The following is a 20,787-nucleotide window of genomic DNA, read 5'->3' as shown; positions in this document are numbered from 1 at the left end:
GTGTTTGAACGTAATGGATTTTGAGGTAGGGTTTCAAATAGCTGAGGAACAGGCAGTCTGACAATTTCTGTTTTCACCTCATTTTAAAAATCCAAATTGCAGATACTCAATGATATGGAAAATTAGTCACCATCCAACTATCTCTGTGCTACACCCACAAGGTTTTTAAACGGTAATTTTCATAATTAATCAGTCACTTTGTTGCCATTATTTAAAGGAATGTAAAGAAATTTCTGCTCAACAATCTTGTTCCTCAAAGATGACACTGAGTTGCATTTAAAAACATTAATCCGCAGTCTAATTAAAATTAAAAAAAACTCTGTGCTGTTGCTGTTTGTTTGATGAAGTATTTGTGCCAAGCTACCCAAACTTAGGCAAGTTGCCAAAAAAACACAGGGTCACTGCTGATATGCATAAAGCTGAGCAATGTGGACTATCCCTCACTAGCATGTTAGGAATAAAACTACCAGTGTGTTTTGTGACATACAATACTATGGCCTTTTTTTTTTTTTTTCCTCAGGCCTGATGTGAACTGTGGCTCTGTGGACACATCCCAGTTTCTTTGCAAATCATCTGCCTTGGGCAGTGCACTGAGGTCTGAGTTTCTTGTGCAGCCAGCCTACTCAGAGTTTTATGCCAGTTTACTTAAGGCATTGTGTAAGGCTCCGCGGACAGGGCTTGATAGAGTACCACGGAAATTGTCACATTTCAAAATGATGTGTACCACAGACTTCTCTGTGGCTTTCTAAAGCTGCTGAGATTTTTTTTTTCTCTCTCCTCCTTCCTTTCTGATAGGCTGTGAAAACATTTTCAGATGAATCTTTTGGAAAACCAGTGGCAGTATTTTGGGAATTGCAATGCTATAGAAAGAAGAGAAGCTGGGTTGCCAGCTTCTCCAGCTACATTGCTGTCCAGATAGAGTATTAGTGCTAGCTGTGATGGTGCTTTGAGCACTCTGCCACAGTTATCATACATCTTCCTGGACCTCTAAGTGCACACAGCTAGGTGCCTGCTAGGTGTGGATATGATTGCAGATGAAGGAAAAGGAAATCTCTGGATATGCCTATATTTTGCATCTGTAGGGGCAAATCCCAATATGATTTGACATGTCAGTACAAGTAGCTTCATGCACACTTTCAAAGTTGGATCTAGAAATGTTATAGCCATGTAGCATCATGAAAATTTAGCTGTTGTGCTTTTAAATAGAGGCTGGCCTGTGTGCTCCCAAGGCTCCCACTTTGGATAATTTGGGCACATCTGTTTTTGCATTTGTGCTACAGTTGAACAGAATTTCTTCTGAGTCTCTGGGTAGAGAAAGAGGAAGAAAGGATTGCCTGAAACCTTTACTAGAGCAGACAAGTGTCTTATTCCCTTTACAGACTACATTATATTTGTATTTCTCTCCCTACTGCTGCATCATCGTATCTGTTCATTACATATGTGTATGCATTTCCTTCATTTCTTGAATCTCCAAGTCCTTGAATGTTGTTTCTCATATGTTCCAGCTGGCTAGAAGACCTACTGTACCAAAGACACAGGCACTGGGAATGGTTATAGTGTCACTGATGTTTTCTGTAGCTATTTTTTAAAAGCAGAATGATGAATATTAAGAAGGTAAAATTAATGGGGAGAAGCAGAAAGTGCTGTGTATGAGCTTGCCTTCAAAAGGATATTTTAAAGATAATTGAGTAGCCTCTAAGTTGTGCTCAGCAGCACTTGGCATGAGGTGTGGATGCAGGGGCAAGGACTGGGGGTTTTTTGGCTTGTGCTCATGGCTGTGTCTGTGTAACAGATCAGGCTGCTTGTGTTTGGAGTCACATGTTTCATCACTTGTTTTCTTCATTTTGAGGCCTGGAGTCTTCCTGGCTGGGGTGGTTGGTAAGGCTGCTTGGAATCCTTGGAAGAAAATATAATTATACTATTTGCCTTTTGCAAACTTAATTAAAACTACTGTCTGGGCTGGAAGGCCAGATTGGTCTGCAGCTTGGGCAGCAAAGCTGACAGTTGCTGTAGAAACAATGTTAACAGCTGTGATAGTTGAGCTTTGAATTTTAGGAAAAAGAAGTGTTGTTTGAAACATAAATGCAGCAGAAAAACATCTAAACTGCTAATTGTCAGTACCAGTGCAGCTAAACATTAGTGTTGGCAGGAGCTGCTTTTCTTCCCTCTAGTTTTACCGTTATCAGCTGTTCGTGAGTTTGGTTTCTTTTACACTCCTCCCCCTCACCAAATGTATGTTAAAGTTATTGATTATGTTCTGTACAAACATATACTTACTGTATACAAGATAATGTTTTAGCATAACAATATTAAAATCTACCATACGTTTTTTCACACTGCTTAAAGTTGCCTAGGACCTTATACCTGAAATGAGGATCTGCGATTCCAGGATAAACTTAAATTTGCTTTTGTTATAAGCTATGTCAGTAATTGATGAGTTCCTTACATGGCTCTGCCAGTTTGCTAATGCATTTTGCCTGTTCTGTCCTTACCGGTGATCTTAAAGGTCATGTAGTACAGCAGGAGATTGCAAGGTTTTTTTTTGCCAGAAAGGAGGTTATTTTGCTGGAACTCTGTTAAGCCACCTGTGAGGTTTGTTTTGACAAGTCTGGTATCTGTGAAGTGCAGTATTTACCAGTACATCATTAAATGGCAATAGGTAATTGAAAAGCTCAGCATTTTCTGTTTTCAGATTCTGCAAAGGTAGATGAATTTTATCAATAGAAAGGCCTAGATTTCTTCCAAAATGGAATGAAGCAACTGTAAATCTGGAGTTTTGGAACAAGACAGCCATGTTTCTTCTTTTCCATCTTCTAGATCATTGTTTCTTATCTCCTTCAAATTGGAAGCTGTACTATGCCTTTAGAGCAATACAGCAGGATCTGTGATAGGATGGTTTGGGTGACATCTATTTTGTATGTTCCATTTGTGTGTTATACTTGCACAGATGTAAGACCAGGTGTATGCTTTGTTTCCTCTGCTGCCAAAAGCAGCATTTGTTTTGGAGTCTTCAGACTGCCCTGTGGGGCACATGTCCTTGAGAAAATACTTGTCTTCAGGGAAAGGGTGACTGATTTGTTTGGCTGAGGATAGACGGCACTTAAGGAGAAGATGTAGTGTATCAGCCCTGACGCTGCGTGTGAAGTATGATTCATCTTGTGGTGTTGCTTTAGCTTTATTTTGCAGCTTCCTAGGTACTCAGCATCTGTTTTGGTTACTCCAGCAAAGGAAAGGGCTTCAGCTTCAGTCAGTGCTGCCCTTTCTGTTGTTTTGGTGATGTGTGATCTGTGTAACGTAATTTTTCATTGAATCTCCAGACAGCACAAAGGCCAGTGGAAAAAGAGTTGTAGGAGATGTGGCATACGATACAGCAAAAGAAAAAGCTTCCTACATCACCCCAGTTCCTGGAGGCGTTGGGCCTATGACTGTGGCCATGTTAATGCAGGTATGTGGGCAGAGAGAGAGACATCTCTCAGCCCATCTCCTCTGTATTTGCCTTTGGGGTATGTTGCTACTGATCGTCAGCACACTACCAAAAGCAGTTGGTGCTTCTTTCTTGCTCTTATATGGGTCTAGTTAGGATTTGCAGACTGAGGAAGAAGGTGGCCTCAAAAGAAATGTTAGGACAGAAGAACAATTTAAAAAAAGAAAAAAAAATTATATATTTAACTGTGGCCTATCAAAACAGCGAGAGATTAGCTTGTCTTACAAAGCTCTGGGTATAATTCTAAAACTGTTTGCACGATGATGGGATAAAGAGAAGCAGAGTAACAGTATAGAACAGCTGCTTTGTTGTTTCCTTTTTTTAAAGGAAGCTGCAATAGAAGGTATTATAAATATATAAAAATAATATCTTCACTGGACTATATCTATACAAATATAGACAGATAAATATCCATCTGTATTTTAAGAAAATTCCAAGCAAATTCTCATTCTGGATTGTTAGCATTGTTTTTAATCAAAGCACTTTGTTATTAATCCCAAATTGAGATAGAGGGGCAGGGAAAGCCTTTTGAGTCTCTGTTAACCAACAAGGTCCATGCAGTGGTTGTTGTTATAACGCATTCTCATTCTCAATTTAGAGTACAGTGGAGAGTGCGCAACGTTTTCTGGAGAAGTTCCAGCCTGGAAAATGGAACATCCAATATAACCAGCTTACCCTGAAGATGCCTGTTCCAAGGTAATGCCTTCAATGAAGCTACTGGCAGTGTTCATGCAGTGTAGTACTCACTTCTGTTCCCAAGTTTTATATAACATAGAGCACAACTTTGTAGATTGTAGCTAGGGTTACGTTTGGAGAGATCTAATGAGAAAGCAATGTGAGATCTTCCCAAGGAGAAGGAGAGCTAACCTTCAGTGGTGCTGTGACCTATATTGAAATATAGGCTTGGGTTATTATAATATTAGGGCATAAACGTGGTTTTCCATAGATACTTTGGGTGAGCCTAGGTAGTTGCTGATTCAGTAAGTAGAAAGACGCTTATATTTTGGGAAATTTTTCTATGTGACTTGGCAAAAACTTAGCACCTTAAAGTACAAGTTCTTGATGTAGAGTCCAGAAGGAGCAGTTGAAAATAGCAAGAATACCATAATGGAGCCCTACCCAGTATCTATAGAAAGACATAAGGTGTTTTTTGTTTGTATTATGTTTCATTTTATTGTTATCCTCTGAAGATGTGTGTATTCTAATATAGCCAATATTGGTAGAATTGATTCATTTAACTAAAAAACATTGAAGCTTCCCTTTTAAAACATAGATCAGATGCTTTTGAGTCATGCTGCCAGAAACAGGGAATTTGTGAGAAGTCTGTGGTATTTATAAACTGATCTTGCTCTTTCCTTCAGTGATATTGAAATATCGCGATCTTGCATACCCAAGCCCATTGATCAAGTTGCAAAAGAAGTTGGCCTTCTCCCTGATGAGATGGAACTCTATGGCCAAACTAAAGCCAAGGTTCAACTGTCAGCTCTGAAACGGCTGAAGAACCAGCCAGATGGCAAATACGTTGTTGTTACTGGGTAGGTACTTCCTTAGCTGAAGAGGCATCACTTACGTGGTGTCAAGATGAAAAGAAATTTTGTTAGCCTGGCCTGTCGTTGTATTGTCTTTTGGTAAGTTGACTGTATGGAGTGTTTTGGGTTTTCTTTTTTTCACACTGTGACAATCTAGTGGTTTGAGAACTAGAATTACCTCTTTTAGCAAATAGTGGGAATGCAGTTTAACATTTTTCTCTTGGAGGTGCACTGTTTTGCTCTGCAGGTCAGGTTAATGAAGGGCAGACTGGATCACAGAGTTCTCCTAGTCTAGCAGCTTGCCTTCAACAGTAACCTGCAAGATGCTTCTGAGGAAGGTCTTGGGCAGCTGTGTGGTAACTTGCCAATCTTATTCCTGTTGTCAGTTGCTGAAGATTAGCTAAAGTGTGAAACAATCCAGAATTTGATTGGCATTAGCTACAGTCACTGGGTACCTGTTTTATCCCTCTAAGTGCTCAACTACTACAAGGGTTTCATTGTGTCCGTTGTGCTTTGTCACTGCAGGATAACTCCCACACCACTTGGAGAGGGGAAAAGCACCACCACCATAGGTCTTGTTCAAGCCTTAGGAGCACACCTTCATCAGAACGTCTTTGCCTGTGTTCGACAGCCCTCTCAAGGGCCAACCTTTGGTATAAAGGGTATGTGCTGTTCTGTTGATTTCGGGTGGTCTAAACGGGGAAAGGTGGCATTTGAAGATTTTTATTCTGCTACATCGTAGTTTTACATAATTCCCAGTTAAGATTTCATTTCTTTCTTAAAGAAAAACCTTGAGTAAGTTTTTCACTGTTGTTCTCAAGTGCTGTGCTGGGATATTAGCTAAGCTGCTCAACAGTAGCTGCCTTCTTAGAGTCATTAAACAAATACATGCATTATCATTCTGAGCTAGGGAGACCTTTATTTACATGATTTGTCTGTTTCTCTGTAGGTGGAGCTGCAGGTGGTGGCTATTCTCAAGTTATTCCCATGGAAGAGGTAATTTTTGTACAAAACCTCATTGCACGTATAGCTTACAGACCTTGAAGAGACACTGCAGTCAGATAACGTAGGAAATCTTTTTTGTTTATGGGCCAGTGTATCAGAATGAGCGTTTGATTTCAGCAAAGCGTTTTTTTAGAAAACTCACTTCTTTGGTTGTTTGAGAAGGGCATTTGCATGGTCAAAGAATTTTACAGAACTGAGAATTCCCAGTTCCTCTGTTCCCTCCCCTCTTCTACTTCTGAATTGCTGCATACCCTTCAGCAAAATACATGCAGTGCCTCTTTTTCCCAGTGCTGAAATTAAGATTATAATGACCTAATACATTTTGGAAGCATGTTAAATAGTTCTGTCAGCAACAGTGGTCACTGACTCCTTCTGTGTGCTATTTTGGTGTACTTGTGTTTTAGATTACTAACATGAAATGGGAAAAGGGAAAATGGGAATCAATAATGCCAAGACCTCAGCCTGTGGGTGACTGGCACTGCAGTGTATTTCTGATGTGACTTGGCAACGAGTAAAATCCCGTGTCTGGGGGCAGGGAACTGAAAGGCACGTGTAGCACGTGCTCTCATGCTTCCTCCAACTCTCTTGTAATTGCATGTAGAATCTTACTTTTGTGCACTACAGATTGAAACAGGGTAATTTGAGGAGGAAAAGCAGAAAAGATCAAAAGGGCTGTTTGTTCCAATTGATGCAGCAAGTCCATAAAAGATTTTTTATTTTTTTTAATGTGAAGGAGGCAGAAGATTGACTTATTCAGGTGCCATGTGTGAATGATAGATGTGACAGGAAAAATAATCTCCTGTATGGGAGCGTTAATAAGATGAGCTAAAAGACTTCAGTGCATGTAGCAGTGGGAAGCAGCCCCAGTCTTGAAACAAACTGGTTGAAAGGACTTAAAGTATGGCCCACATGGTAGAAAAACACACTGTAGTCTTTTCTGAGTGTTTTAATTTATCAATGCATGTCTCATAAAATGTAAGTACCTGGAGTCAGTAGACGTAGTAATGACCTTGATACATCATTGGATGTTTCTGTATGCAGCTTTCATCCCAGGAAATGATTAGCAAGCAAATAACTTTTAAATGAGGACTGAGGTGGTAATAATTGCTGCTTGTTGCATATAAGTAGAATGAGAACAATTAGCATTTCCTTATTAGGATCTATAATCACTGTGTGACTAGCTCCAGTCTGTTTTTTGCTGTTTGGTTTATAAGACCACAGCAGCAAGGCTCCAGCAAAGTGGTATCATAAAGGCTTCTGTCATATCACTTTTTCTAATGTCCTTTTTTCATCTTCCTCCTGTGCTGCACTGCTACAGAGGAAATGGATTGTTTTAACGACATTCTTCCCTTCCCTGCCCTAACACAAGTTCATCAAGTAAGCTATATATCCAAAATCTTTTGTCAGTATAGCTACAGTGCAGCAAGAAAACTCACATAGACAAGCCCACTCAAATTATCGTTTAATGAGATAGAACCGAGAAAACTACTAGCGTTGTCACTGTGTAGTACGTGGTCTACAAGTCCTGCCTACGATACTGTGTGTGAGTGGTTAGCTTATGCAGAGCTCTGTGTAGTCACAGCTCTACTGATAGCACCACATAAGGTTGCTAGTTTGAATTTAGTTCAGATACCTCTGTGGGAGCAGCCAGAACTTCAGCTAATGTGCGAAACGTTGTGCAAATAATGTGAGTGGGTCAGAAGGAAGGTGAAAGAAGGAGTAATGCAGATGCGCCGTACCATGCTGTTCTCAGGTATCAAGGAGCCTGGCAGAACTGTTCTCATGCAAAAATCTGATTTGGAAGCTTTGTTCTGGAAGTTTGTAAAATGACATAAATGTGGGGGAGGCATTTTTCTGTTTCAGAGAAATTCTTTCCTCTCTTCCACATACTGCTCTGAGCAATCTCTTCCCCCTCCACCCTCACCCACTTTAACATTGCTATTAATATGTCTCTTTCCATCTGTCTACAATGTATTGAAATATATGAAAATTGCAGCAGGATGAGGTAACCGATATGTTTTATGTCCTCTAGTTTAACCTTCACCTCACTGGCGACATCCATGCTATTACTGCAGCAAACAACCTGGTTGCTGCTGCTGTGGATGCACGTATGTTCCATGAGCTAACTCAGAATGATCAGGTAGGATCCTTCTTACCCTGCCCAACCCACTCTGGCCAAGTTGCTGTGGGTATGCCAGCAGTACTAACTACATGTTTCGTTCTTCAAGGCTCTCTATAACCGTTTGGTGCCTTCTGTCAATGGTGTTAGGAAGTTCTCAGAGATTCAAATCCGAAGGCTACAGGTAAGTTCACTGGTTCCACATTGGTTTCTGATTCTGTTCCACTTACTCCTCCTTTATGTATGCAGAGCTAGGTAACAAAACTACTCATGTTGCACTGTGGGTCATAGAATCACGTAGGTTGGAAAAGACCTTCAAGATCCTGAAGTCCAACCAACTTACCACGTCCAATCATTAAACCACATCTCTTGGTGCCATGTCCAGACATCTCTTAAATACCTCAAGGGATGGGGACTCCATCACTTCCCTGGACAACCCATTCCAGTGCTTAACTACCCTCTCCAAAAATAAATTCTTCCTAATATCCGGTATAAACCTCTCCTGGCACAACTTGAGACCATTTCTGTGTGTCCTATCGCTTGTCAGTGGAGATAAGAGGCTGAGTAGGCCAACCAGCTAATGATTAGATCATTCTACTAGCATTTGTTTTTTACACAAAGTGTACAAAAGTGTTGCAGTCTGTCTTACAGCACACATAACAATGAGTTGAAGCTCCAAGGGGAAGAATCATTGATGTAAATCTATTATATGCTGTGTGAGTAATGCAGTGGGAGGAGACAAATGGATTAGTGCCCTTTATTAATAGTGTCAATTTAGTGCCCTTAATGTAGTTTAAGAGAAGACAAGAACCAATCTTTGTCACAGCCAGCTAAAGCTAAAGATGAATAATTTGTATGTGACAGCTATATAGATAATGCAGCACAAAAAAGACAACTTTCAGAATTCAGCAAAAAGAGAAGGTAGTGAATTTTTTTGTCCTAGCCAGATTCAGCAAACAGAAGAGAAGGGGAAAAAAATGCCTGTCCCCTACGTCCTTTACTTCTCTTCTCCCTGAGAAAAAAAATCTCAGTTAAATGAGAACACCTGTCATTGAGTCGCAGACCCTGTGGAGATCACAACTCCTCCAGTCCACAGAACTGAACTTCCAAAGTGTGTCCCTGGCCTCTTCAAAAATTAGGATTAACAGGGAAATAGTTTTTCCATTGCACTTGGACCTTCTGGCTACAAAGACAGGCTGGGCTCTGCTGAGCTTATTCCGAGTGCAAACCTGATTGAGCGTGAATACAATCAGTTGCCCATAGGGAGGTCAGGACCAATAGACTACTTAGGAAGCTAAAACTCTAATTTATTAATTGGCTATAATGTCTCAACCGTCAGAGAATGTGCGGTTTACTTCCACTGCCAGGCAAAGCAGCATTGTCATATTACTTGCTGTTGTTGATGGACTGTAAGAACTCTACCTTAAGCACCCCTCTGGTTATTAAATGTTGAGATGTAAAGGGATGCTAATACTCCAGAAAGCAGATCTTTTTGATGATATGGTGGGGTTTGTTGTTTTTTGTTTGTTTGTTTTTAATGTTGTGCTTGAAGACGGAGGGAACAGACTTTCTTTTTCCCTGCTGTTCTCCCGGAGAAAATAGGACTTAGCTGTCTAGTTAATTTAAAAAAAAAAAAAAAAAAAAAGCTTGCCTTGCCTATTCGTAAATCAGCTCAATCCTTTTCCTCATTTCTAAGCTTGCACTTATATCGGGCTTCTTGAGATAATTCTTCTCTCAATTAAGCAACTTGGCACACTGCCCATCCTCCCAGTATGTTCAAGATCAGCTTTCTGGGATGCTGACAGCCTTGTGACTGAATTGTTTAATTCCTCCTTTGTGCTGCTTAACCAGCATGCTGAAAGCAGTGTCTTTAAATACGTATGGCTGTGTGCAGTGACCCTAGGCAAACTAATGAGAAATGGCTGTATGCATGTGAGACTAATGGTTAGAACGAGGCGTGTTAGAAACTGCAGAGCTTTCTTTCTTAATGATTTCCGTAGATGCCTTACACAAAACTTAGTGACAACCTGCCCTGATGAGCTCTATTTTCTGCATTGCCCTTTACAAGTTAGCAAGCAGCAAGCTCTGCTTCCAGGTACACGCTGATGCGGATCACTTTGTGTTGTGGGTCTTCGGAAAAGGGACACCAATAGGGCATCTCCTCCTTATTTCTGAATATGCATGTGCTGCTGGCAAAGGCTGATTGCTCTAGTGAAAGGTTCATTTCTCTGAATCTTCTCATTATAGTTTTTTTTTTCTCTTATTTGTTCTTTCCTTCCATAGAAATTGGGCATTAACAAAACTGATCCTATGGCTTTGACAAAGGAAGAAGTGAACATGTTTGTGAGATTGGACATTGACCCGGCCACCATAACATGGCAAAGAGGTACAAGAGCCATTAAATGAAAGAGTTATTAAAAAAACAAACCATCTCAAAAGAGAGGTTTGCAAGTGTAGCTGGAACTGTGTTTCCTGGGAAAATGGGAAGGACAGCAGGGCTCTGAGTGTTTGGTGGGATAGGTGCGTGCAGCTGGGATCCCATTCCTACAGGGGCTGACACAGGGGCTTGAATCCTAATCTTTGTGAATTCAGAGCAGACCTCACTAATTGGTGCAAGTTAGTGCTTGTGCTTTTGTTGGTCACTGAGAGTTTTGAGTTTAGCAACTCTAGCCAACAGTCAGGTAAAAAACCTGACTATCTGAGAAAGCATTGTGAGCAAGGAGAGGGTACTGTTCTGGAATTAAACTCAATTTTAATCTGCCCACTTGCTCTGTTGGGAAATGACAGAAAATAAATGCCAGATTTTTAAAAGGTTTTTAAAGATACCTAAAGTAAGATCAGTCTCTGGTCTGGCTGTATTAGTATTTCACTAACAAAAGGAATTTCAGATAAGGAAAAATTTTATTTAGATCCCATGAGGATTGCTTTTTCTTCTTTTTATGAAAATACAAAGTGAAATGTATTCTCCAAAATTTGCTTCATAACCTATAATGGAGCTAAATTAGCCTGCCTCATGGGAAATATTTTATAAAATACTTAGAATTTTTCAGGCAGCTAGTAAGAAACAGCAAGTTTAAGCTGGTATTTGATAGTTTGTGTTCCAAAGATAATTTGAGCTAGTGGGGCTCTATGGAACTGTTCTCATTAAATGGTGGATTCTGACCATTTTGTCCTTAAATTTATAAAGTGATAATTTTATTTCCTTTTGGCTGTAATAACTTTCTGATTTCATTTTAACTAATGATGAAAAAGCCATGAAAATTTGAAAAAGCAATTGGACTTATGCTAGCAGCTCTGCTTTTCAGAGAGGCTTTGGACTTGTGGTTAATGCACACACAGGTAGGTAGACTCCCTCTGAACACAATGCAGAATCTGCATGTGATTGTGGTCATCTTAACATCATTGCAGTTCCATTTCAGAGAAGAATCGTGTTGATGAGTTCCTGCCATTCAGTAGGAGAAGATGGTTTTCCAAACTGCCATCCTCTCTTCATGCTGATCTAGAGGAATCTATTACAAACCAGAACTGTGACTTATGGCTTGCAGTGTGACTTCTCATCTTTCTCTTTGCATCCTCACAGTACTGGATACAAATGACAGGTTCCTCAGGAAAATCACTATTGGACAGTCTCCAACAGAAAAAGGCTTTTCACGAACGGTAATTATTCTCCTTTCTTGTGTCTTTTAAAAAGTACTTTGAAAAATACAATCCCAAAGCAAGTTTCTGTAACTCCAGATGTTTTTTTTTTTTTTTTTTTACTGGTATTTTGTTAAAGAGAAAATAAAACTATACTTTGTATTGGTAGTGAACCGCTACCATTGAAGTGCTTGGTTGAAGGGACTTTTTGCTGTCTGTTCCCATCAGCCTTTCCCTGAACGTTGGCTTAGTTGGCTTATGACTGTGGCACAGTAACAGTGGTACACAAATGCTCCCTGCAAATATGATGCCTGGCGATTGCTAATCTTAGCCACTGCACATGCTTTGATTGGGATGCGTCTGTCCAAAACCCAACACAGTATCCAAGCTTGTTGTCTGGATTCATTGTATAATCAACGTAGAAAAATGGTCAATTGGAACTGTGATTTCTCTCATCCTTTAATAACTGTCAAATTAATAGTTTAAATGGGTTGTGCCCAGAAAACCCTTTTTCTATTTACTTGAAAAGGTCTCTAGAGCACCTAGCTTCAACAGAGGTATCTGTGTTATGTCAGATGAATATGAATTCTACCCTTCATTTCTTACGGAATCAGTTAGGTTTTTGTTGTTGTTGGGCTTGTTTTTTTTCCTTGTCATGTGCTGTACTGTTTAGTGATGGCTAGATGAGTTAGTAAGCTCAGTCTTCTAAAATATATTCTGTAAGTGTTCTTACATGAATCACTAGTTTATGTGCCAGGAGAGAGTCATATAATAGCAGTGGAATAAGTAGTTTTTACTTTATTTTCCACGAAAAAAAAAGGTTTAAATTTGTCAATTTAAATAATTATATGATTTAAGTATGTTTTGAAAGTAATACTTAAAATTATTTATATTTGTATTTATTTTTTATTATAATGGAGATGACTAGCCTTTTTTCGGCTGGGGAATCTTGATGAATTCACATTCTTTATTTCTCTTGCAGGCTCAGTTTGACATCACAGTGAGCAGTGAAATCATGGCAGTTCTAGCACTCTCTGATAGCTTGGATGACATGAAAAGGCGACTGGGCAGAATGGTAGTAGCTTCCAGCAAGAGAGGAGAACCAGTTACAACAGATGACCTTGTAAGAGAGTCACAGTCCTTAAATGCTAACTATCTCTTAGCACTTCTGAAAGTCCTTGTATTGAAAAGCAGAATGATGATTCTGTGCAGGAAAGACTTCAGAATACTGAAAATTGAAATGAAATCTTGGCCTCTGGAGTTACTGAAGTGTTTTTTGTTTTTTGTTTTTTTTTGTGTGTGTGTTTTGTTTCATTTTTGTTTGTTTTTTTTTTTATTTCAGTGTGGCTAGCTCCTAACTCAGAGACTGTGTGAACACATGTTCTGGGCAGGGACAAGGGGTTCTCTGTGATGTACTGCATGTCAAATTGAAGCTAGCACCATAGGAATTACGGGGGGAATACATGGTGGCTTCTAGATAAAAAGCATATTTAGAAATAGGAAGAATTCAAAATGTATCCTGCTGGCCATCCTGTTTCTCAGACTCCCTGGAGCGAGGAAAACATTAAGCAGGATCAAAGCCTTGTGCAAATTTAATTACAGATGATGAAATATCTTGTGCTGGGAGACTGTGAATGCTATAAAAGCTGACCTTGTTGCAAATAAGTGCAAGGTCTCCATAAGGCAGCCTTTGGTGAGGTGCACAAATCCCTTATTTCCACTGAACGAAATGCTGAATATAATAGCACTGGTGATGTCTGTTACCAGTATGTAAAACAGTCGCAAGGTGCAATACTGTCTTGCAACTGTCCATACAATAATTATTAGCACAGTTCTTGGTGTTTTTATGGAGTCTGTCAACTGGAACTCTCCCAGACAGTGCTTCAGCATGGTTCAGGGATTAGCCTGTGCCCCAGACGCTTTTTTCCAGTAAGTGCTTTGGAGATGGGAACCCTGTCTGGAGAAGGAGAGGGGAATTGAGCTCTGTATGTGAACTGTGCCCTGCAACTTGGCCTCAAGACAGAAAACAGGTTCAGGACTGTTGCACTAGTCAGCAGAGACGTGATACTGGGCTTACTGCTGTCCTGTATAGTAGATTTTTTTTCACAACCTCAATTTTGATGACTCAAAAAGAGCTCTGCAAATTAGCATGGTGCAGTGTTAATGTTTGTCTCACATTTTTTTTGAATAAACTCAGTGTGACAGGAATTCACAGGGTGGGTATCCTGGTCTCTGTTTCCAGCAAAGGTGGAACACAGCACTAAGGCTTAGCCAGCTCTTGCTGTCTGTGAGTTTGGGGAGATATTTTTGCTTGGTTGAGTGATACTATTTTTTTTATTTCTGCATTCATCCCATAAATCTGGGAAGCAGTAGATTAGCAGTGTCTCCTGACTCTGGCCCTGCGGGAAAAGGGTTGGTCTGGGAAGTATTTATCTCGAAGTATCTTGATGTGAGATGTTTGTTGGGCATGGGGAAGGGCATGTGCCAAAGTTCTATAGGCAGCTTTGAGATTTTATTTCCTGTTGCTAACGTGTTGCCAAGTTTTAACGTTAAATACCTGAGTTAACCCCTGTTCTTCAAAACAAAAGTTCCTTTTGCTGCCAATCAATGGAGGCAGATGGAACTTGGGCAGGGAGTTGCTTTGTAGGTTTTATGTGGAGTCTAGGTGATAGAAGTCTTTTCATCTCAAGATATTTTTTTTTGTTTTGAACCTAATTAATTTTGTCACAACTGTGGAGTGGAGGATGGTATCAATGTGTCAAACGGATTCTCAGGTTTAACACGTTTGTGCAGGTGGTGGCCATTGGCTTGCATGGTTAGGAGTGTGTTACATGCTCCTAGTGCAGCCAGAAACATGGTGATTGCAGAGACCAGACTGGCACAATAAGATGTCCACATCCTTCTGCTGTAGACCAAAGTCATGGGTGCATTACCAGGAAGCTCAAAGGAACTGGGAAGAAACATGAAATCAAAAACTGACTACAGGTTTTTAGAGATAGAGATGTGTTGAAGTGCTGCTGACTGACACAGGCCTGAAATGTCGTCATGGAAATCTTGCTCAGTAGCTTTCATTATTCTGGAGATGACTGAAGTTTAAAGCTTATCCATTAAATGTTAACTAAGCTTTCATGTGGCAAGATTGAAATAATGAAACAAAACAGTGCATGTTTTAAAAAAAAATCATATAATTGAATGCTGCAATCCAACTGAAATTAAAAGGGAAGAAAAGGAAATAATGGTTTGAGGTTTTCGTAACTGCTCTAAACGTTTGGTTCAGTAGCCATGATAGCAATTCTAGTTACTTTAGCAAATGCTGGGTGACAACCAGTTCAGTTTTCACCGGACTCCGTCAGTTACAAGGTTGACCAAACCATTATTTTTTTCTTCATTCACATCTGTTCCAGGAAGTCACAAGTGTTCACTTTGCAGGAAGCAGAATTGCAGCAGGGCACACAGCTGCACCCCAGAAGGAACGTGGACTCTGCTGTTTGCCATTGGTTCATGATGCCAGCTTGATCTTTTTCACAAACACAGGGCTTCACTTTAGAAGTTAGCTCTGAGCAAGGGAGTTGGCCAGGATGTAGCAGCTAGTTAGGCACAAATTCAGGTCATTATGTAGAGCCTAGTTGCTGAAGTTAGGGGGAAAAATATCTAAAATTATTCTACCTGTAAAACCCAAGAACGTTGACATGTATAACTTTTAAACTCACTGCATTTATGTACCACAAAAGAAAGACAGTAACGCTACAGTTGAGGTGTTGGGATGAAGAATGCAGTGTGGTATTTTATCATGTATGAAAATTGTCTTGAAAAACTCTCCCCGCTTTGTTCTACTGAATGGGACACAATAAACCTTATGTATCTAAGGGTTACTATTGTTTACTAACCTGCTGAAACAGCAGTTGTTTTTTATGCCTTTACTACAGACTAAGTTGGACAAACAAGGTCACAACCAAAAGGCTGCACCCAGCAGAAATTTTTTTATAAGGATGTTAAAGGCATTATTCTGCCCTGTTCTGAGTAATGTTACTTACATCTGGAGCAACTGCTGGTTCTGCTCCTGAAAGCTCACCAGGATAAAAGCAGAGTCTTGAAACTGCCTAGGAACTGTCTCTTTGTCTCACTACATCTGGAAACTGATAGCTCTTTTTTTTTTTTTTTTTTTTTTTCAGGGAGTGACTGGTGCTCTGGCTGTCTTGATGAAAGATGCTGTTAAACCAAATCTCATGCAGACACTAGAGGTGAGCCACAAGTGATTTGCTGTATGTGTGTTCACAAAAAAAAAACTACTGGTTTAGTTCATTTATCACAGTCAGAATGGGCTTACTCTGCTTACAGCTAGAGGTTTATCATGGTTTCTATCAAAGATTCAGGATTAGTGTCTTTATAAGTATGCCACTGGCATATGTGATGACACTGAAGAAATGCACTAAACTTTGCTGTATCTCTTTTGTTGACTCCAATGTCAGAAAATGTTTTGAAAATCTAGACAGCATGAGTGCAGGAGAATGGCAAAGAGTTGCTGGGATTTAGCCGTCCTTTTCCTAAGTGGGTTAATATCTCCACTTCTGAAGATTATTATAATCTGTAATCTTTCTTTAGTAATGATAATGAATGTTTGATCAAAGGGCTTTAAGATTTGTCTTCTAAGAATGAATTTCTTTAACTTCAGATACTGTAGTACTTAGCTCTTGAAATACCACAAATTTGCTAAATTTTACCCTCTGATTTTCTCTCTCTCTCTCCCTGTCATTCCCACATCCCACCCCCCATTTTCTAGGGCACACCAGTGTTTGTTCATGCTGGACCTTTTGCCAATATTGCACATGGAAATTCTTCAGTGTTGGCAGACAAAATAGCACTGAAGCTTGTGGGTAAAGAGGGCTTTGTTGGTAAGTGGATGGTATGTTGTTTTTGTTGTTGGTTTTGCAGGGAAGGATCTGCTTTTTATATCATGACTGTCTTTGTTTGTTTTTTTTTGTCTTAGAAGAAGCTTCTGATTTCTATAATCAGAGCGCTGATTTCTCTACCCAGCAACCTTTCACGAACTTCCTCATTTTTTTTCCTTTTGTTTTTTTCTCATGCTCTAGTTACGGAAGCAGGATTTGGTGCAGACATAGGCATGGAGAAATTCTTTAATATTAAGTGCCGTTACTCTGGTCTCCGGCCTAATGTGGTGGTGTTGGTTGCTACTGTCCGAGCTCTGAAAATGCATGGAGGAGGGCCTGCAGTAAGTACCAGACAAGGTTTCATTTAGACCTAAGAAGCTCTTACTTGTAGTTGTGCAGTCACTTAAAGCCCTGTAGGGTTTGATCTGCTTTTAATTATCTTGAGATCTGCAGTTGTAAAAGGAATCCATATGTCCCAGCTGCTTGTAAGCTGCTTCTTTGTAGTATGTTACAGATACATAGCTGCTTATTTTATTGTCCTAATTAAATATGCCAGGCCACTAGTGATATTATCACAGTCCTTAATTTGTTACATTATGAGTATAGCTTTCATTTTTTTTCCTTTTTTCTTAGGAAAAAAAAATACTCTTAAAGTAGAGTGTTGTATCTTGATGCAGTTTTACAAGAATCAAGTACATATTGCTGTCATGAATAAAAATCTTATGGGGTACCCTCATCTTTTTCTTCCCTAGGTCACTGCAGGGGTACCTTTACCAAAGGAGTACACAGAAGAGGTAACCTTCTTTAGCTGTTGTGACAGTTGACCACCTATTTGCAGTCATTACACAATATTGTCATGCAGTGCGTGCCTGGATAGCCAGTCTGTGTCAATTCTTTAGCTGCCAGGGAAATGCTTCCTCACACAAGCTATAATGTTCTTTTTTTTTTTTTTTTTTTTTTTTTAAAAATGATGTTACTTTGGCTCTGCTCTTTCAAGCATTTATTGTACTTGACCTAGCCAGAGCCTTCTGTTTCTCCTGAGCTCCCACAATTGTCTATGTGCTCAATTTTTCATAGTAATGTCTGCTGAGTGTCCCCTGACCCTCTCAGTATTAAAGTAATTGCTTGGCTGAAATACTGTCTCTGAAAATATTCAGAGTGCTTGTCTAATTATTCTTCTTAGCAGCAGCAGTTTTTATTCCCCTTCTGCCCTTCCTTTGAAAGCAGAGAGGAAAGTGAACTAAAGTCTATGCTTCTATCCTCGTGCCTTGAAAGGTTGTGTGTACTTAGATAATTGGTCTGGCTCTCTTTATATGGCTTCAGCTTTTTAACTTCTAGAGCTTCTGTTGGGTTTATTTCTTAAAATGATAGGAAGGGATGAAATGTCTGGATTTCCATTAATAATCTCTGGTGCTGTGAAACAAATATGTGTAAACTGAAAGCTGTTACCACTAACTTCAAACAAATGTCGTGAAATTCACTGCTAATGATATTTAATAATTAAAGAGGAATGTGCCACAGAGGAAAATGAGACTTTACTGTGAGGAATTAATGAGCATAGGTATTGACTTAAGAATAACAAAAAGTGATAAAAAGTAATTTCTCCTACCTTGACTTGGCAGTTGAAACCAGCAATTTTTAGAAACAGTCAGTCCTTTTCTAGCATTCCATCTGAGATTGTGCACTAGTCCAGAGTGTTCAGAAAGCAGCTCTGAAAATGTGCCTTGGTGGTTTCATACCCTTTCTGACGCTTTCATCGTGAGCTGTGGATATAGTGGATTTGGAGCAAAAGTTTCACTGCCCTTCATAAAATGCACTTTCTGCCTGTTGTATTCTTTACAGAATCTTCAGCTGTTGGCAAAAGGTTGTAGTAACCTAAGCAAACAAATCCAAAATGCTCGGTTGTTTGGTGTCCCAGTAGTTGTGGCTGTCAATGCTTTCAAGTAAGTAAGCTTGGGCCTGGAATTGATGCATGGGAATAAAATGGTGGTGCTTTATATGCTATGTGGAATGCAAACTCTCTTTTTTTCAGTATTGTCCAGGTTTTGTTTGCAGAAAATAACATTATGCATTGCTTGAAAATGCTGAATAAATAGAGGAGCTCTGCTCAGTCATTTCACGTGCACTCACCAGTTAAATTTAGCTTAAGATCTTATGATAAGTGACTTACCTGCCATCATTTACACTATAACTGGCCAAATTACTGTGGACAAAAGGTACCTGTGATGATGTGGAATCAAAGTTCATAATAGATGGCGAAGTGCCCTTGCTGTAAACCCCACTGTGTTCAGTGGTCTGCTGCACAGAATAATTGTGCCATGCCGGGAAGCATTTAGGACTCTGCACGTTGTACTGCAGAGGAAACAGTCTGTGTGGTCTTCCCTTATAAGAGCAGAAGGGCTTTGAACTGGTGTGTTAAGTCTGATACCAGTTGAAATGGAATAGCCAGCAAGAGGCTAGTTCATCTGAAGTGAATGTATCTGAATCTCTGATCTAGAGAAATTTTCTAGTTTGTTGTGTACGTGATGTAGCACACCTTTAGCATCTCTAAATCAGCAAGTAACTGCTGTCTTTTTGAGTTTGCTTCTGAAGACAGGAGTTGCATTGCTGATATAAGCAGAAAATCCAGAGCATGGCTGTCAGTTGTCTTGGCTTTCTGCATGTAGTTCAGGCCTACTTGTTGCTCTGTTTCTCTTTGGAGTAGTGGTGGATAACCCCTCAGTAAAAATGGCTCCCTGGTGGGTAGATGGATCCTGTGATTTCTTTAGACAGAGTTTGAGTCTTGTTGACAAGAATGAGAAATAGAACAAGCTATTCATTTACTGTGCATACATTCTGGTACAAATACACTGACTTTTCTCCTTATAGAACAGACACAAAAGCTGAACTGGCCCTTGTAGTACAACAGGCAAAGGAAGCAGGGGCGTTTGATGCTGTTGAGTGCACTCACTGGGCAGAGGGAGGTAAAGGAGCTGTTGCACTGGCCCAGGCTGTTCAGAGAGCATCACAGACACCCAGCAACTTCAGGTTCCTCTATAATGTGGAGGTAAGAGCTTGCACTATTACGGAGGGAAGTACTTTGTTTATAAGGTAGAGATTAGCTGGTTTCACTAGCTTAAATGGCTGAAAGTTACCTGAAAGTCTGCTTTGAGAAACTGAGGAGAAACTTGTTTTTAGAATACAACCTTTATTCCACCAGTCTCAAAGACACGGTTTGTCAGTTCTTGTTGTTTTGATTACTAAGTGAAATATAGTTTATTTCTGATGCTGAAAGATACTGCTGTGACCTGGCTAGAGATGACAAATGGGTTTCTAATGTGACAGCCACGTTTCAGGATAGGGGGAAGTTTATTTCATGAACTAGGGCATGCATTCCTGTCAGAGCATGGTCTGGAACAAGTCTGAACACACTTGCTACCTTACTGGAGAGTTTTGGGTGCACTTGGTGCTCAGGACGAGAATACAACAGGTTGTGGAACAGAATATGTCCATTTTGACCTTGTTTCTTTCTCTGCAAATAAGGTTTATGTAGTCACACTACACGTTGGGTGGAAGAGTGCGTGTAAATGTATTTCTAATGATTTTGTACTTAAGCAAATTTGGCAAATGACTTGGAGGTAATGAAGTCACTGTTACTTCCTAGGTTATGGCCTAAAATCTCCTTTAATAGCAAGCGCCTATTGAGGCATCTAGTGAGGTACCTAACGAGGTACAGTTATGTCCTTGTGTCTATTTCAGCTTCTAAAACAGATGCTTTCAATTTTTCTTCTTTAACCTGATTTATTTATGCTTTTATTTAACAGTTAATTTGTATTCCCTCAAATTATTTTTGTCTGCTTTTTGACTTAAACTTGAGAGCAAATACAGATGCCTCTTGCAGGGGGTGGTAATTAACATATAAGCACAGCTCATAAGAAATACTGATGTGTATCTTATTGTTTCTGACTGTAATAAACTACTTTTGTCCTCTTAACAAGAGCTGCAACAAGATAAATGAAACTTGTTTTGAAACCACTTAAATTATTGTTTAGCTTTGTTTTACAGCAAATGGGAATACCTCCTGTAGCTGCAGATGAGTGCAACATATATGAAGGATTGTGAAGCTGCTGTGATGTTACGGCTCTG

At 39.7% G+C, this 20,787-nt stretch overlaps 1 protein-coding gene across 1 annotated transcript in view; it reads left to right on the top strand.

Annotated features, from left to right (window-relative positions):
- The window catches only part of MTHFD1 (methylenetetrahydrofolate dehydrogenase, cyclohydrolase and formyltetrahydrofolate synthetase 1), a 40,199-nt gene that overhangs the window by 13,447 nt on the left and 5,965 nt on the right, over positions 1-20,787 (top strand). Inside the window, exons 9-24 of the mRNA XM_084520446.1 lie at positions 3,318-3,445; positions 4,083-4,180; positions 4,846-5,019; positions 5,539-5,675; positions 5,963-6,009; positions 8,051-8,158; positions 8,247-8,321; positions 10,421-10,523; positions 11,718-11,794; positions 12,756-12,896; positions 15,946-16,014; positions 16,554-16,665; positions 16,864-17,003; positions 17,415-17,456; positions 18,505-18,605; positions 19,531-19,708. Coding sequence (XP_084376572.1) covers positions 3,318-3,445; positions 4,083-4,180; positions 4,846-5,019; positions 5,539-5,675; positions 5,963-6,009; positions 8,051-8,158; positions 8,247-8,321; positions 10,421-10,523; positions 11,718-11,794; positions 12,756-12,896; positions 15,946-16,014; positions 16,554-16,665; positions 16,864-17,003; positions 17,415-17,456; positions 18,505-18,605; positions 19,531-19,708 — 1,730 coding nt within the window. The remainder of the gene's footprint in view (positions 1-3,317; positions 3,446-4,082; positions 4,181-4,845; positions 5,020-5,538; positions 5,676-5,962; positions 6,010-8,050; positions 8,159-8,246; positions 8,322-10,420; positions 10,524-11,717; positions 11,795-12,755; positions 12,897-15,945; positions 16,015-16,553; positions 16,666-16,863; positions 17,004-17,414; positions 17,457-18,504; positions 18,606-19,530; positions 19,709-20,787) is intronic.

This window comes from Aythya ferina (genome assembly GCF_964211825.1).
Source record: "Aythya ferina genome assembly, chromosome: 5".
NCBI lineage: Eukaryota > Metazoa > Chordata > Aves > Anseriformes > Anatidae > Aythya > Aythya ferina.
Note: the sequence above shows the minus strand (reverse complement) of the source record. Positions and strands in the feature narration are given on the sequence as shown.